General features: G+C 37.3%; 2 protein-coding genes and 1 pseudogene across 2 annotated transcripts in view; 1 reads left to right on the forward strand and 2 right to left on the reverse strand.

The window, feature by feature from the left end:
- Positions 1-16,693, reverse strand: part of LOC115436927 (conserved oligomeric Golgi complex subunit 8-like) — a 99,281-nt gene that overhangs the window by 35,042 nt on the left and 47,546 nt on the right. The window lies entirely within an intron of this gene.
- Positions 1-16,693, forward strand: part of LOC115436972 (WD repeat-containing protein 88-like) — a 39,385-nt pseudogene that overhangs the window by 5,869 nt on the left and 16,823 nt on the right.
- LOC115436980 (GATOR complex protein WDR59-like) overlaps positions 15,272-16,693 on the reverse strand; it is a 29,499-nt gene continuing 28,077 nt past the window's right edge. Inside the window, 2 exon segments of the mRNA XM_030160022.1 lie at positions 15,272-15,628; positions 15,755-15,897. Of these exon segments, the coding sequence (XP_030015882.1) occupies positions 15,393-15,628; positions 15,755-15,897 (379 nt within the window). The 3' untranslated portion in view covers positions 15,272-15,392.

Raw genomic sequence — 16,693 nt, forward strand, 5'->3', positions numbered from 1 at the left:
TAGAACCAGACCCTGAACCACAGCTATCCAGGTTAGATTAGTACTTGATTAGATGGCTACATAGGTCCATGAGTTTATAATTATATTCTAGAAAGTAACTGTACAGTAAGTCACAGATAGATTGAGACAAGTGTTTTTAGCTTACCGGCCAATAGGCCGAAACTACAGTTCTGATTGACCTGTGGTAAGTCAATCAAGCCATTATTGTATGCACATTGTTTCCAGAATAATATGTGTGAAACACTTGTTTCAACAAAGCCAGGTCTATCAAAGAATAAATCCCGACCATCCATGCTTTCAGCTTGGGCTGTTTCTGTAATATAATAAATACACATAATGGGTATAAATGGTATCTGGATACATTTCCTAAAGCTTTTAATTTGGCCGGTAAGCTACAGGGCCTTTGGTCCTATTTATATCAGGGTTGTCAGTGTGATAGAATGTAACTGAACTGTCCAGTGTGTTGTGTCTTAAAGGCACATTTTGTAATTTATGTATGGCTTTGAATAAAGGTGCACTTTTTAGCGACAGATTTTGGTAAAATGTTGTACTTCTAGATGTTCAGTGTCTTTTTTGTTCTCACCATAACTGATATGATGCCCACCATAACTCTAAAGACAAGCCTGTTTGCTATTCCTTCTATCAAAACCTCTCTCTCTTGTTTGATGATATGATTTCAAAGCAGTTGTATAGTGCACCTTTAATAATAAATACTAATTTCTTGAAAATATAACTCATTGATGAAGAAGTGTGACTAAGCTTTAGGCTATGTTCTCATAAGGTAAAAATAGTCATGGGTTACTTTACATTTAATTAGAATGTCATTTGTTTTTATTGTTTCAGACAAAAGAGGTCAGGAGCGAAGCAAACAAAAATGGGAGAACTCCAAATTAAATAGAGAAATTAAAAAATTCCCCTTGATCAGAAACAAATACGAAGACATAAACTTCCTGCAGAGGTTCAAAGAACTCTCTTTTTTCATGATGTCCTGATAGAGAATATTACAAAAATACCGAGGAACTAAAGAAGAGTGAATGCGTCATATGATATCACAAATTGTGTCAGGAATAATGCTAAAAATCATTTCTACATTTTTAAATGTTTTTAAAGATTTCAGAGTCAGGCAGGAATGTTATTTTTGTTGGTTTTAACTATGGGTGATCAACTCTGTTATTCATGTCAACTCTGTTTGTGTAAGATTTTGCTTTATCAACTATTATCAAATATGTTTTATTATTAACAAACTTATTACAAGCTGTGTCCTAACTACCATTCTTCTTAAATGAAATTTCAAAGTATTTAATTCATTTTTAGGGTATGTTTACAGAATATACACACCCTTGCGGCAACATGTCAGTTAAATGTGTTGATATTTTACTCCAAAAAACATTTTATCTAATCAAACCAAAAATTTACTTAATGGATTTAGAGACACAGTATCTCTAAGGAAAAACAATCTTTAAATGTTTGACATTTGTTAATTTTATGTATTCTACCCAATTTGTCTGCAACAGAGTTGACAGATTTTTCTGCAACTACATTGTTTTTCATTTTAAAAGTTTTAAATGTTACAGGTTTAAGTTCAGCAAATACTAGAAAAGTTAAATTCAAAGTGTTTCTATGCAATAAAAAAGTTTCATAAAAAAAAAAAAAAAAAAAAAACACTCCCAATTTTTGTTTTCTGTCTCCATGTGAAATGTATCCGCAATTCTGAAATGAGCCACATACAATAGCCATGTTACATGCAGGATTATTTAAGCATAAAGCAGGTGCAAGCAAATCTTACAGCATAAAATTCTAGGACAGACTGTTGGTGAGTGGAGATTCCCCAGATCACATCCAATCACTTTACATCAAGCTTTTTTGAAGAGAGCACAAATTCTACTCACAGTAAGGCGTGATGAGACTGTGCATGTATTTGGCAAGAAAGAAAGCTCTTACCCTTAGTTTGGGCCCTAAACACAGTGTCATCATGTCCCATCTGCTGATCGACCAAGGCCTCTTTCAACCCCCACGTTGGGTGCCAATTGTTGTAGCTAAAATAACAAAGAAACCACGACTTTGGGATGGGCAACAGGGGTTTATACAGGGGCGTTTACACATCATTACTACAATAAAAGGAACTAACCATTCACTATGTGCGTGATAAACTCTGTTGCCAAATATGATGTCATATCATTAATGGCTTTGTTTTGAACATGGCTTTGGTGGGAACATCCTGTCTTTCCTGCCCTCACATCAAATTTACACAGGTCATGGTGACCTGAAGACACAAACATGATTTACCTGAAGTTACTTAGTATAGAAACCAGATCCTTATCTGAAGCAGCAAGAAGGTCATTGGCAACTTTGACCAGTGCCATTTCTGTACAATGATGTTCCCTAAAACCTGACTGGAAGTTCTCAAATAAACTGTTGGCTTGAAGGAAATCACAGAACTGATTGGCTACTATGGATGGAAAGTTCGATATGGGTCTATAAGTTAGCTAAAACTGCAGGGTCGAGGCTGGGTTTTTTAAGAAGAGGTTTGATTACAGCTACTTTAACCCTTAATAGGTAACCTGGGGTCCCAGCAGACCCCACGTTTTAATGTTTTATGGAAAGGAGAATTGTACTTCATGCGCAGTAAAGGAGAATTTATTTGGAAAATAAAGCACATTTTGTCATATTTTTTCGTTTCATTGCTATCCTTTCATACTATAAGCAATAAAGTTTGTAACTGACTAAAAAATAACATTTTTAGATGGTTACGGTTAAAGGACCGTGGTACAAAGCTTGTTGATAATGACAGGTTAATCATATCAAGGAGGTGGAGCTATAAAGGTATAGCATCTTTGATGAACTTTGTTGGAACTGGGTCTAAGAGACAGGTAGACGATTTAGATGAAGAGATTATTGAAGTTAGCTGACTGATCTGTACAGGAGAAAAGCAATCCATAAAACCAAATGTCTTAATAGTCAACTCTGTGGTTTCTGGGTCTGAAAGATTTAAGAGTGGACTATAATTTGTAGAGGATAAGAGGCCATTAATTTGATCTCTGATGAGCAAGATCTTATTATTGAAGAAGTCCATAAAATTGTTGCTATGGAGGGTAGCAGGAATACTAGGCTCATATGCACTGTGGTTCTTTGTCAGTCTGGCTACAGTACTGAACACAAACCTGTGATTGCTCTTGTTTTCCTCTATTAATGATGAATAATAGGCTGCTCTGGCAGAACAAAGTGCCCTCCTGTATTATTTAGACTGTCCTGCCAGGCTGAAAGGTGTTCTGTTAATTTAGTAGAACGCCACTTTCCAGTTTTTGGGTATGCTGCTTTAATTGGCGAGTATGAGAATTGAACCAGGGAGCGTTCCCTTGTTTTATAATCTGATTTTTTAGTGGAGCGATTACATCTAATATTTTTCGCAGATAGTCTGCTGTAGTATCAACAAACTCATTAATTTGAGATGGATTAAAATTGAGTGAATTGGGGGAAGAATCCGCTGTGTAATCCAGATGCGGGATTAGATTGAGAGCTGCTGGGATTTCCTCCTTAAATTTAGATCATACCCCCTTGTCTTTTTAAATCGCATGTATAACAGCAATCAAAGGCTGTGATGAGCTCTTATGGCCCAGAACTTTAATGTCGAAATCGGCATAAGAAGGAGCGCGATAATGTTGTGGCTGATGCCCTTTCACATGTATCTTGGGATGTTGGCAGCGCAGCTGTCTCTTAAGGGAAGGGGTGTTATGTGCCGTTGTGTTGCCTGCAAACTGTCCTGTTTTGCAGGGCTCGTTGTGATTGTGCACACTTGCCGGAAGCTGGGCTGGGCCTGTTTAAAGGGCTCCATTCCTGCTGCTCTCTCACCTCTTCCTCAGCTCACTGATCACCAGACCACAGATTTTGTTTTTCCTTAAATAAATCATCTTTTTTTTTTGCATTCAATCCGGTGTCGTGTCCTCATTAATGTTATGGCTCTGAGCCGGTCATAACAATAAAGATACCTTCAAATGTTTTCTAAAGAACGAGGTGTTAGTTTTTGTTTTGTTTGTGTATTTTTAGTGAGGTGACATTTTAAATATCAAGGCAGAAAACTTATGATGGACACCCCACTGACATGTACTGTTGGCCTGCATATTTAATACCGATATATCACATAATAAAGTCAAATATAGTACAAAAATAGTACAGTAGTTCTGCATATTATATAATGCCATGGTGTTAGGGTAAAATCTAAAGGTACAAAACATTCAATATACTCTTGTAACCTACTAACATTAGTACTTTACATTTAGTAGTAGTAATGTAGAAACTGTCCTGTTCTAAAAAAAAAAAAAAGAAAAGAAAAACTAATACAGTTTAATCCTCTGCCTGATGACCAACAAAGTTTATTAAGTTGTAAGAAAACCCTTGAATTTCCTTATTGGATGCCAACTCTTCTTGATTAGTCATGTTTCTGTATGTGTGTGTCCAGTATTGACTTATGCTGTATGTGGATGCATCTGCAGGTTCCAGTGAAGATACTGCGAGGTCACACCGACTCTGTCACCGCTGCTCGACTCTGCTTCAGTGACCGTCGCATTCTCAGCTGCCTCAGACTGCACCGCCATCCTTGGGTACAAACCAACTCCTCTGCACAGCTGAAGTGCTTTGACTTTGAATGAATGAATGAATTTATTTAGGTTTTACATCAATCATTGCACTTAGTACATTAATCGTAATAACATAAAAACCAAAAAAGGAATAGGCTAGAAGCAAAAGCTTATTTTTTTGCCTATCCTTGTCACCTGATACACTGCATACATCAGCTTAAATGTGTACAGTATTGAGCATTCACACCATAATAAAAAAAAAAAATCAACAAAAACATATCTACCATCTCAATTAAAATTTCTGAATTTTAAGCTTAAGGCATTTTTTTTGTTAACTTCGCCAAAGGAGTGAATAACTTAAATGCATCATAAGGACTTTAACAGACAGAAGAAGGGTTTTAAGGGTGTGTGGTTACACTGTATCTCACATTATGGTTGCCTCATTCACATACAAGAGATGTGTTTATCATCTCCTGAAGTACATGTACATACGTATGTCTATTTGTAAATGATGGACAAATTAACCCTTTCATGCATGACATTCACATTTCTGGACACAGTTTAGTTCACTTTTCAAAGGGTTCTAAAGGCAATATTTTCCAAACCACGGGGGCAGTGTCTGTAGACCCTAAACAGTACAATGGAAAAAAATATCATCTTAATTTTAGAATGTGGACTGATCTGTGATCTCCTAAAGTTAACCTCCTCAGACCCAGCTAGGGGTTGACTGTCCCATTCACGACAAGAGTTTTACAGCTTTATTAAAAAAAAATCAAAAATTGTCCACTGCAAAGGACGTTCCATAATTTAAAAAAAAAATGCATCCGAAAAAATTGTTGCTTCATGATGTTTCCAATATCAGCAATTATTTAATTGAAAAAGCCAAAACTTGTACTTTCCTGGGTCTCAGGAGGTTAAATATCTTCTTAATAAAACCATATTTAAAAAAAAAAAAAAAATTCAAAATGCATTTCAATTTCAGCCTAATTATAAGAAATAAAATCAATCTAAAAAAAAATCTAGATACTTTTTTTTCATAATTCATGCATAAAAGGGTTCATGACTGTCACAAATATGAATATACTGTAGGTCATTAACTTTATTTATAGATGCATTCAGTATGTCAGATATATTTGTGCTACTTGTCAGATGAGTATTTGTGATTATAGAAGCACATTTGTTGACCTTTGACCCTTACAGGACACAGACAGCTGCCGCCCCTCAGGGTATTCAGTGGAGCTCATCAGAGAACCATCACCGACTGCGCTTTGATCCCAAACACCAACAGGTTTGTCACTTTACATAACTGCTAAAACAAATAAGTGAACCAGGTTAAATGTAAAGGTTTACCTTCAGATGCAACGAATGTCCTCCCATTTAGAAACTTCACTTCCTTTGTGTTTCTGTGTTTGCAACATGTGCATTTATATCAACCTGGTGTTAGAAATGCACCAGAAATTACACTTGGACCCCTTTAGGAAGCATCTTAAGTCCTGATTCAGATTTGTATGATGTGCTTGTACATAGTCAGTGTATTACCTACAGAGTATTACTAAGATCTGCATGTCTCCAGTTTGGACAAACAGACAGAATACAGAAGGGTGTGGTCAGGGGTGTCATGGATGGACCACCCACCACTTTTGGATTCATAACTGCTGAACCAGACAAGTTTCAGACAAATATTGCCATAATTGTAAAGGTCTAAATGCCATCTTAAACACACTCAAAGGGCAAATTTTCAAATATTTTTCAATTAAAAATATCAAAACCTACTGCGTCATGGATGGACAAAAAATGAACGTCTATTTTTTTTTTGCAAGAATTCCGAAGTTCTCCAAAATGAAGTTCCTCTGACATTTTCATCCTCAAATGTGTTCAGTGTAAACCTTAAACCCTCTTTTACAAACCAATAATTGGTTATAGAGGAAAAAATATTTGATCAAACCTAAATAGCAAGAGTTTTGACAAATGGTAGTGTCATTATAATTTTTTTTTTCTTTTACAATATTTACAACATACAAATAATATTAACTTTATATTCAAATGTATTTTGCATAGATAAGCATTATAATTTTTAACACTGTGCATTTAGATTATGATGTAAATAATATATTAGTCAAATATCAATGTATTTGGAATAAATGTAGTTTATTTATAGAGTTTATAAAATGAACCCAGAATGACAGCACAAAACTGTGTCACTTTACATTCACACTTTTAAAACTCCTCAAAAAAATTTTTTTTCACAAATTTTTTTCTCATTTCAAAATACATTTTCCTGAAAATATGAGTAATTACCAACCCAAAATATAAGTTTGGTGTAGATTATTGTACTTAGATTTTTTTGACCAGATGTTAACCTTCCCTTGACTTCCCCCAGAACTGAAACAAAGTAATGTACTACTGTTGAAGGGCAGCCTCAATCACAGCATTAAAAATGTCCTAAAAAGAATCACAGCAATTGTAAGTCAAGTGCACACTATAGTTCCCCTTGGTGTCAGATCATTTCTCATACAGAGGAAAAAAACATCCTTTGTCTTTTTCCCTAATGTCCTCCTTCCTGTTTAGCTCCTTTGTACAGTTTTGGCTCCAGTAACATACCAAGCCTGACACTGAACTACAAGAAACAGGAGCTACTTTCATGAAAGCTACCAGAGTACAAGGAGAAAAAAGGTCATTTTGTGTGACTTGTCAAAAAGTAAAACTAAGAGAGGGAATGTGGTAGGAAATCAAAACACCTACCAGAGGAACAAACACACCTCCTGTCACATACTTCTTTGTTTAAGAAACAATAAAAACCAAACCTATTTGGTCTTTTTATGAGGATGTGTTAGGGGTTTATAGGTGTCCTAACATTAGCTTCTTGTTTGTCTGTCAGGATGCTTACAGTCTCCTGGGATAAGAAGATGGTGTCCTGGGACATGGAGACCGGACAGATTCTGGTAACTCCTCCTTTTCGTAGCTTTACTTAAATGCAGCTCTGCTGGACATTTGCAGACTTGCCCATTTATTGCCATATTTAGGATTCTTTTTTTTTTATTTGATCAATTTTTTTTAAATTTATTTTCATTGTGCATCTCCAGAAATACAATGCAAAAAAAAGAAAGAAATTCACATTTTATGATATAAGATTTTGTGACACACAAAGTATAAACCCTACCCTCCCAGAACCAATGACAACCCCATACCAACCCAACCTGGATCTCAAAAACGAAACCCAACTAATAACAACAAATACATGTATATAAGTGAAAGAGAATATAATTTACAGATATAAACATATAGGTGATCAGGATAGTCATAGATAATTCTGTTGCACTCTTCTTTAACCATAATGTAAACACCATCCCACATGCTAAGGGTTTTTGGACCGGATGCATGCAACCCGGCCTCTGACCCCTCCATCATAACTATATCTAGAAATTAATGATCCATTGTTGCCGTGATAACATATGAGGCGGCTGCCATCTCAGTGCCAGCATTTTCTTGGCTGCAGTGAGGGCAGCCCATAATATACACCTCTGCTGAATAGAAAGTTCTAAGGTCATATTTGGGTTTTCTGACGCCTCTGTTGCATTAAACTCTACACAAAAGGCTATTATAGCTCACACATATTTACTAACAAGACATTTGATATTGTTGTACTGGAAGTCTGCTAAATATCCTTCCAATCTTCCGGTGAGTTAAAGACACCGTGTCTTTTCTAAAACTCGAGAAAATTAAATATTAAATACATGTTGAGAGGAACATTTTTCCACAAATGCCAACCCTTTATTTCTTATTTTACAAACATAGTGGTGCTGCCCGATTGAATGTGTACCTGTTGTACTTTATAGTCCATAACTAACCATTAGTTTGTACTGGTCAGGATGAGCTGAGGTGGGGTGGGTTCAGGGTGGAAGGGTGCAATTTGTTTATTTCATTATACATTGAATTTAATTAAATGTGTTGTTTTTTTTGTTTTTCTGTATTGGTAAGCAGAATCAACAATAGCATTGATATTGCTCAAATCCTATCATTTCCCACCTCCAGTGCAGATATCTGTTATGTACATAAGGTGCCATCTTTAATGCACATTTGTATGTTTGATGTTTACATTTTAATATTTTAATGTTTCTGCCAACACAAAGTACTTGTGCATGCTATTTTATTTGTTTTGTTTGTCTGTTTGTTTGTTTGTTTTTTAATACAGCTGTGGTAAATTGTTTCAGTACTTTTTGAACATTTGAGCACATTTCAACAATACCCCGATAATAATGATAACCGTGATAATTTGGTCACAATACAGTGATATGGAAAGTTCATATTGTTACAATCTCGAACTGTATTTTACTACCATTGCTATTGTTACAGTTTATTGTTATACACATTATATTCTATCATAGTTTATTCTTTATACCACTGTTATTCTTATTCTATGTTTACCTCTTATTTTTTAATAACAAGGTGAGAGACATTCTCTGTATGTCCTGAGCATCTAGTGAATTAACAGTAAGAAAAATCTTTGAGTGTTTGATCTGCTTTATTCTTGACAACATTCCAAGCGTTTTTAATTGATTTCTGGTCTAATTTTGCCACAGCTGTATGTTTGAATACACCTCCACTTTACATACTGTCTGTTGGTTGTTGTTGTGCAGTGGAAGTACCCGCCGGGCGGCCTGCTGACATCCTGCAGCTCCTCCTCTGATGGCCGACTGCTGGTTTGTGCCGCCGATCCTCAGAACGGCATGTATGTCGTCGACGCCAGCCGGGGGACAGATACAGCACACGTCAGCGGTATGACCACCACCGACAGAGTATTACCCATTCAGTTGTAAGTTTCAGTGATTTTTTTTCTTTTTGGTTTGTTTCCTCCAGATCATCATCGGTCCACCATCACTCAGTGCCGGTTTGACCCGCAGAGCCAACGCATAGCCACGGTGTCCGAAGACAGGAGTGTTAAAACTGTTGGACCTGTGCAGCCACAAACCACAGTGTCCATAGACAAGTGAACGACAAGTTCATGTTTTCAATAATAATCATTTTTCTGTAGATACAAACTGGAGGAAAACTCCAAGGGCCTCTCCTCAGCATTAAAATGTCTTTAGTCTCAACGGCATGGTCTCTATAGACCTTAAAAAGCACTTCAACATGTTTCGGCGTCAGCCTTCTCAGGAAGTCAAACAAAACTGAAGCCTGGAAAACTGTATGTATTGTAAACATTTCTATAGGTGAGTTTTTTGTATGTCCTTTTGACCTGTAGTGACACCACCCGCTGCCATTTTACATGTTGACACCCTGTGCAGGCCATTACCTTTATGTGCAGTTGGCATGTTTCCTATTGGTCAGGACCTACTTTAAAAGAACCTACAGTTTTCCAGGCTTCTGTTTTCTCTTGACTTCCTGATGAAGGCGTGAAGCCGAAACACGTTGAAGTGTTTTTAAGGTCTATATATGACCATGCCATGAGAATAAAGGAATTTAATGATTACAGACAGTGCCTTGAGTTTTCTTCTAGTTGTCATCTACTTTATGAATCCCTTTTTCAAAGAGCACCTCAACAAACTCTTTTTTTGGTTCTAGAAGCATTCCTTCCATGATTTTTTAGTCATTTTTCTTGATTGAACTGATCTGAGTTTTTGTCTGCGCCTCATGAGGATATTTTTTCTTTACAATGACCTTTATTAGTAATTCACTTTTCATCTCCTCATACTGTTATCTCAGCGCCCATGGCAACGTTATCGCTAACTGCTGCTTCACCAGCGATGGCTGCTTTCTGTGCACAGCTTCATGGGGATAAAACCCTGAAGCTTGGGACCTGCATTCTGGAGGGTTCCGCTGTCACGGTGGGACACTGCTGCAGAAAGGACACGAAGGCAGCGTCAGCTCCTGCAGCTTCTCTGCTGACGGTAGGATTCAGGCTGCTTTTACACCTGTTCTGCTTGGTCTGGACTTTTGGGATTATCAATTTGATCCAAGACCCAAGTTTGGACAGGATAAAAAGTGGAATAAATGGATTATATTTACACAAAATCACTAGACTGACTGTTGCTACCCGGGCATATTGTTTCCTTTTATACTCATATGTGTTCTCGTTTGTCAGGTTTTTTGTTTGTTTGTTTGGGGTTTTTTGGGTGGGGGGGTCTTTTTTGTTTGTTTTTGTCTGTTTCTTTTTTGGTTACTGGTACAGTTCTATATAAAACTCAATAAAGATTTAAGTAAAAAAAAAAGACCCAAATTTGTGGTCAAAGACAATCATGATTTGGTTCATTTACATTCAGAATACTTTAATCCCAGGGAAATTACTGTATCGTATTATTCCTTCAGTCACTCAATTAACTGCTTAATCATCTGGTGGCGAGTGGGTGGGCTGACATAAGATGAAGGCGGGACATGTCACGAGTTCATTTTAAGGCTAACACATAGAGACGAACAGCCAATCACAGGGGACCTTTGATAGCCATTAAGCAAGAAAGTCATGATTTGAACCCATCGCCACTGCCTTGGGCCTTTCTGTTTGGAATTCACATGTTCTTTCCATGGACTCTGCCGTCTTCTCTAGTCCAAAAACATATATAGTGTGAAAAAAATGTTTTAGTTAGTTTGGACTTTTGTATTATTTATATGAAGTTACGCAAAGGTGTTGTTACCTATAACAAAAGGAAAAAAAGAAACTGATAGAAGAAGTCAAACAATGAGTTAGAGGAACACCTGTCAACTTTATTTCTAAACACATTTAAAAGACTGCAAAGTGTTCTACAAAGTTGTAAATTCAAATACAAGATATGATCAACTAGTAAATGAGAATAAATACAAGATCTGCTAACACTGATAAAAACAGATACACAGTAATAGGATGAATAGCATCTGAAACACAAGCAGAAGATAAAATAAAAGTCACACCCTTGTATTAAAGCCAGTGCAAACAGGTGTGTCTTTAAAAGAGATTTGTGAAGTCTGTTGAAATGTTGGGACCTGTCTACAACCAATCTGCTGTGAGAGAGAGGCAGACTACGGATGAGTCATTTAGAGCCTGTGGACTAAAACCCACAGGGTTTGAGAAGTACATGAAAATGAGGAAAAACTTTACATTTAGAAAGAAAACATCACGTAGATGAAATATTCAAAATTCTTAAGTATTATTTCATAACTTGAATTTAACAGATTTGTGGTTTAGGACCGCAACCTCCAAATTTACAGTGAGCTATAAATGTATAAAAAATGACCTGTTAAGTTTACAGCTTTAGCCACAGAAGGACTTACCATGATGGATTCTGTTTTTGTTACAGTGAATTAAAAAGCAAACAGATCTTTAGCTTTGTTTAATTTTGTGCAGAAAACGTCTCTGTCCTGTGTCCTCAGGTAAACTACTGGTGTCCGGCTCCTATGACAAGACTGTTGCACTCTGGGATATGCCCAGCCTCTGCCAGACTGTAACTCTGAAGGTCAGTCATCTGTACTGCTCCCTCTACTGCACAGTACACCCTCATATCTGAAAAAAAAGAACAGTGGAGGCTCAAGTCCTGTTTGTTTTCCACAGGGTCACAGTGATTGGGTCACAGATGTGTCAGTCAGTGCTGATGGGAAACTATTGGCCTCTGCCTCTAAGGTACAGGCCCACTTTCAGTCACCATTGATAGTGCACAAAGCACAGTTAAATCTTAACCCTTTAACCCCTGAGCCCTGATTCCAGGTAAAAGTTCACATGTTAATATGGTAGGGGAGTGGGTTTAGACAGTGTAACTTTTACTATGGTGACTTCTTAAAGTCTGTTAGCAACAAAACTGTTCAGTTGCACTTAAACCTGCAGGAATGTTTGCAAAGTGTTTCACTTTCTATCTATTTTGCCCAGTTCTAGACCGTAATTCTACTGAAATGTATTTGTTTGTGGGGTGCTTTTTTCCTTATTCTTACATTCTTTTAATCAGTGGTGGATGTATGGGGTTTGACATGATTCCAGTCATACATGACCTGTCCCCTCTCTAGGATCGTACCATCAGGTTGTGGAACATAGAGAACACTGAGGACATCCCACAAGTGATGAAGAAGAAGACACAAGCAACAGGAAGTCAAATAGTCCAGGTCAGAGTCCATTCTCATACACAAGAAAAAAACATCCTTTGTCCTTTACGCTAACATTCTCCTTCCACGATTAGTTCTTCTGAACATTTTTGGCACCATTAACAGTACGAAGCCTGACAGTGACCTAAAAGAAACATGAGCAACTTAACAGAATGAAACTGGTGGAGTCATAGGAAAATGGATTTGGTGGATTTGTTTTTTAGATGTTCAACATTACGTTATCCTCGTAGCATACTGCCCAAGTCATCAGGTGTTTCTTTTCTAACAGGAGTCTGGGATACAAAACAATAAGGACTAATGTTAAACTTCAAGCAAATATTGATGTTTCTATGTCCGATCATCATGAGCAGGACTTCTTATAACTGTAGACATGATGTGTCCCAATATTTATGTCCATATAGTTTATAAACATCAATATTTCCTTAAAGTTTAATGGGAGGGATGTGTAGAAAGGCGATGGTTAGTTGTGGTAGAAAGTTATTTAGTTAGAGCACGAAAAATCTTTCACAAATTTAAAGGTGGAATATTTTAAATCATAGTCAAGGATAAAACAAATCAAAACAAAACAAAATCAATGTTTGACAGAAATTCAGTCCAAACCATCTCTGAGGCATTTTGGAAACAAAGATAACAATTTAGCCCAAACTAACTAATGCAATGATATTTATCCCATAATAAAAAACTATATTCTGATATTAGTCAGTATTGTTTATATCCCAGACCCATTAGATAAGAAACACCTGGATTTTCTTATTTTTCTGCTCAGTTTACTCAGTTCTGGTTCTAGATATTGTTACCATTATAATTATCACCATGGTTATTGTTGGTATAGTTATGTTCTTGTGAGGGTCTCTGCCGCCTTCTTCTTCCTTTTTCTCTCCTCTTCACTCTCTCCCCTTCTTCCCTTCCTGTTCCTTCATGTCAGGTCCAGCATCAAAATGTGGTTCAACGAAACTCAAATAAAGACACTAGAATATCAGGAGAGCCTCGTATACTTATGAAGTTTCCCTTGGCAAAGCAAATTCATTCAGAACAAAAAGAAGCCAGACTACCATTCTGCTGTTATGGTGCTGGACAAGTAAAAAAACACAAAACAAAACAAAAAAAAACACCTAAATTCAACGTGTCCACATACTTTTGTCCATACAGTGGATGACTTTGTCATTATATTGAGACTAATGATTAGTTAGTGCTATCATTTGAAGGGACTGTCAAAGACTAAATATGGTCAGAGTGCAACTATGCGCTCAGTGTGGAGCCTGACACATACTGGAACTGAAAAGGACAGGACAGATGTGACTACTTTGTTCTGTTTGTTCTTTTTTCCCAGTGTGAAGAGTGTGGGAAACCGTTTCCTGTGTGCAGACTTCAGAGCTCTGAGCTGTTGACAAAGTGTGTGTTCTGTCGACTTAAAACACCCACCGTATTCCGACCTCAGCTTCCGCCTCACACGTCCCTCTGACGCCCTGTCAGAGGTTAAAGGTACACAACAGAGAAGCTACGATATCCATATTAAGACTGAATCCAAACATACTTTATTACAGTTTCTTACATTATTACAGTACAGTTTAGTCTCCTCCCAGCCTTCACATAAAGTATCTTCATCACTTCATTTGTTAGTTTACATTCAAGTGTTTTCACATTTCACACAGTCCTGTTATTGCTCTGTAAGGCCACTGTGACTGAACCATCAGTGACAAATAAAGCATCTAATCGCTCCAGTCAAACCCTATTTTGTTGATTGAAAAGAGGAACTCAAAATTATCTTCATCATGATTAGTTGACCAGTTGTTTAAATAATTGGTTGGTGTTTGAAATAGAATATTTCAATGTTGCATAATGTGATGTTGAAATAATTTGTGGGCTGTTTGAGCTCAAATGTAGGAATGAGTTTTTCTCAATATTCATTAATGCAGCTAACGTCAGTGTAGTAGGATGGACACTGCTCCTTACATGGATGATGACTTGTGTAAAAAGTATATATTTTGTACTGTGTGTGATGGTAAAGGTGAGGTATCAGTAAAAAAAACAAAACAAAAAAACAACACTGTTAGTCAATACCCACATTTTGATGTTTAATTCTCCTGTGGGAATTTAACCCATAAAGACCCAGGGCAATTTGTTGGCAGTTCCCAAATTAATTTAACTTAACTAAGTGATTTATCACCGTGTATTTTTCGTATTATCCTCTGTATTTTGCATTTTTTCAGTGAAAATCATTTATTTCCCTATATTTAATTTACTGATCATGTAGATGTTCATGAAAGCTCAGATTAAAGTTGAGGGTTATTATATCAGAAACAGAGAAAACTGAAGAAAAAGTGACTCTTTCAGTCCAATCTGTCATTAACTGAACATAAACCCAGTGTGTCCATCCACTGTCATTGATCCAACTCCATGGGTTTTCCTGGTGAATCAATGTTGAAGATGATGGTGTTTCCACGGTAACTACAGAGCCTCTGAACGTCCAAACAGGTCATATCTGTGACCATGAAAAGATGAAGAACTGCATTTTACACCAGTTATTGACATGGATTGATAGAATTAGTGGATCAACAGTTATTAAACAGTTTAGATCAGTGGATGGTTTTGGTTTCCAGTGGCTGTTTGGGTCTTTATTGGGTTAAAAGGTCACATAACTGTCACTGACATCAGGTCTGCAGCTGATGCGATATCTCTGCGGGTCAGACTGACTGATCTCAGACCAGTCCCACCATCAGCAGATGTAGGTGCTGGTTTGGCTGAGGTATTTGCAGATCAGAAGGTGCTCTGTAGCAGACAGTGGCAGCCACAGCCGGCCGGACACTCGTCCTGCCGTCTGAACCAGTCCATCATGTGACTAGTGTGTCCTCCATGACCGCAGCTCAGGCAGAAGTTGGAGGAGCCGCGTACGGCCACATGGCAGATGGCGCACTGGAAGGTCAGACGCTTACAGACGGCACACTGCGTCCCACGGGTCTGACTGCGGCAGTGACAGCAGTACACGCCGAACTCTGCAGGAAAACACAGAACAGAGGATCATATCAGCAACAGTTTCTCTTTTGTGGAATCCCATGATTCTACAGTTTATCACAGCAGAGACTCAGGGTGTTGGAGAGTGTATGAGGTCTGACACGTACCGATGCCTTTGTGAGGTTCAGGGGGGCAGGAGGCAAACTTTAGCACGTCAGCTCTTTTCTCTCTCAGACCCCAGCGGTACAGGATTTCCCCGTAACACTTCTTAAAATCATCAAACTGCAGTGTGTTCGCTGGGTCCAGTAGTCTGTAGGAAAAAGGAGAAAAAGACGGAAATTAAATAAGTACTGATGAAGAAAAGTGGAATGTTGCAGTGTCCAGTATTCTCATTTTAAACATTGCATAATTGGAAAAATTCAAATGGATTCTGAAACCTGAGCCGTTAAGCTTTATAATTATTTATATTAGATTGTAAATGACTCCTAGATTTGGAAAGCTCTGGAGAAAAAAAGTGCTCTGGAAAAATGGGCAAACAGACTCACTCAGCCTATTTTCTAACCTTTAAGTCAAAATAAGAAAAACTGGGACCAAGGGTCCTGTAGTCCAAGAGAATATTTAAAGAAATTAACTGACATTCGTTTGACCTTTCAGGGTCATCTTAGGTCAAAGGTTGTGTCATCAATCAAGTCATGATACTAGTATATTTCATCATATTGCACATGCTGTTAATTTTTACTTTAGACTTTGGACTTTAGAAAAACTTCTTGTAGAAGTGACTTTTTCTCTGTGTCTTTTCCTGTTGCTTGTACGTGTTTTTAGCTGGATAGCCAAAATCTACGGTCTGGGTTTGACCTTTCAAGGTCATTCAAGTTAAAGGTCATGGCACCAAATGAAAGCCCATATGTGATTTCCTGTCTATTGCCAATAGTAATTATATCAAAATCTTCAACTGTTTTCAGGTTATAGCACTTTGAAATGTGTCCCATTATAAACTAAGGGGGATTTGAAAAATTTGAAAAATTCATTTAAAAAAAATCACAATTCAGTATTTCCCAATTCTTTGAACAAACTTGGTAGACCTTACCCCAAAGATGTTCCACAAC

The sequence above is a fragment of the Sphaeramia orbicularis genome, chromosome 3 (genome assembly GCF_902148855.1).
Source record: "Sphaeramia orbicularis chromosome 3, fSphaOr1.1, whole genome shotgun sequence".
Classification (NCBI taxonomy): Eukaryota; Metazoa; Chordata; class Actinopteri; order Kurtiformes; family Apogonidae; genus Sphaeramia; species Sphaeramia orbicularis.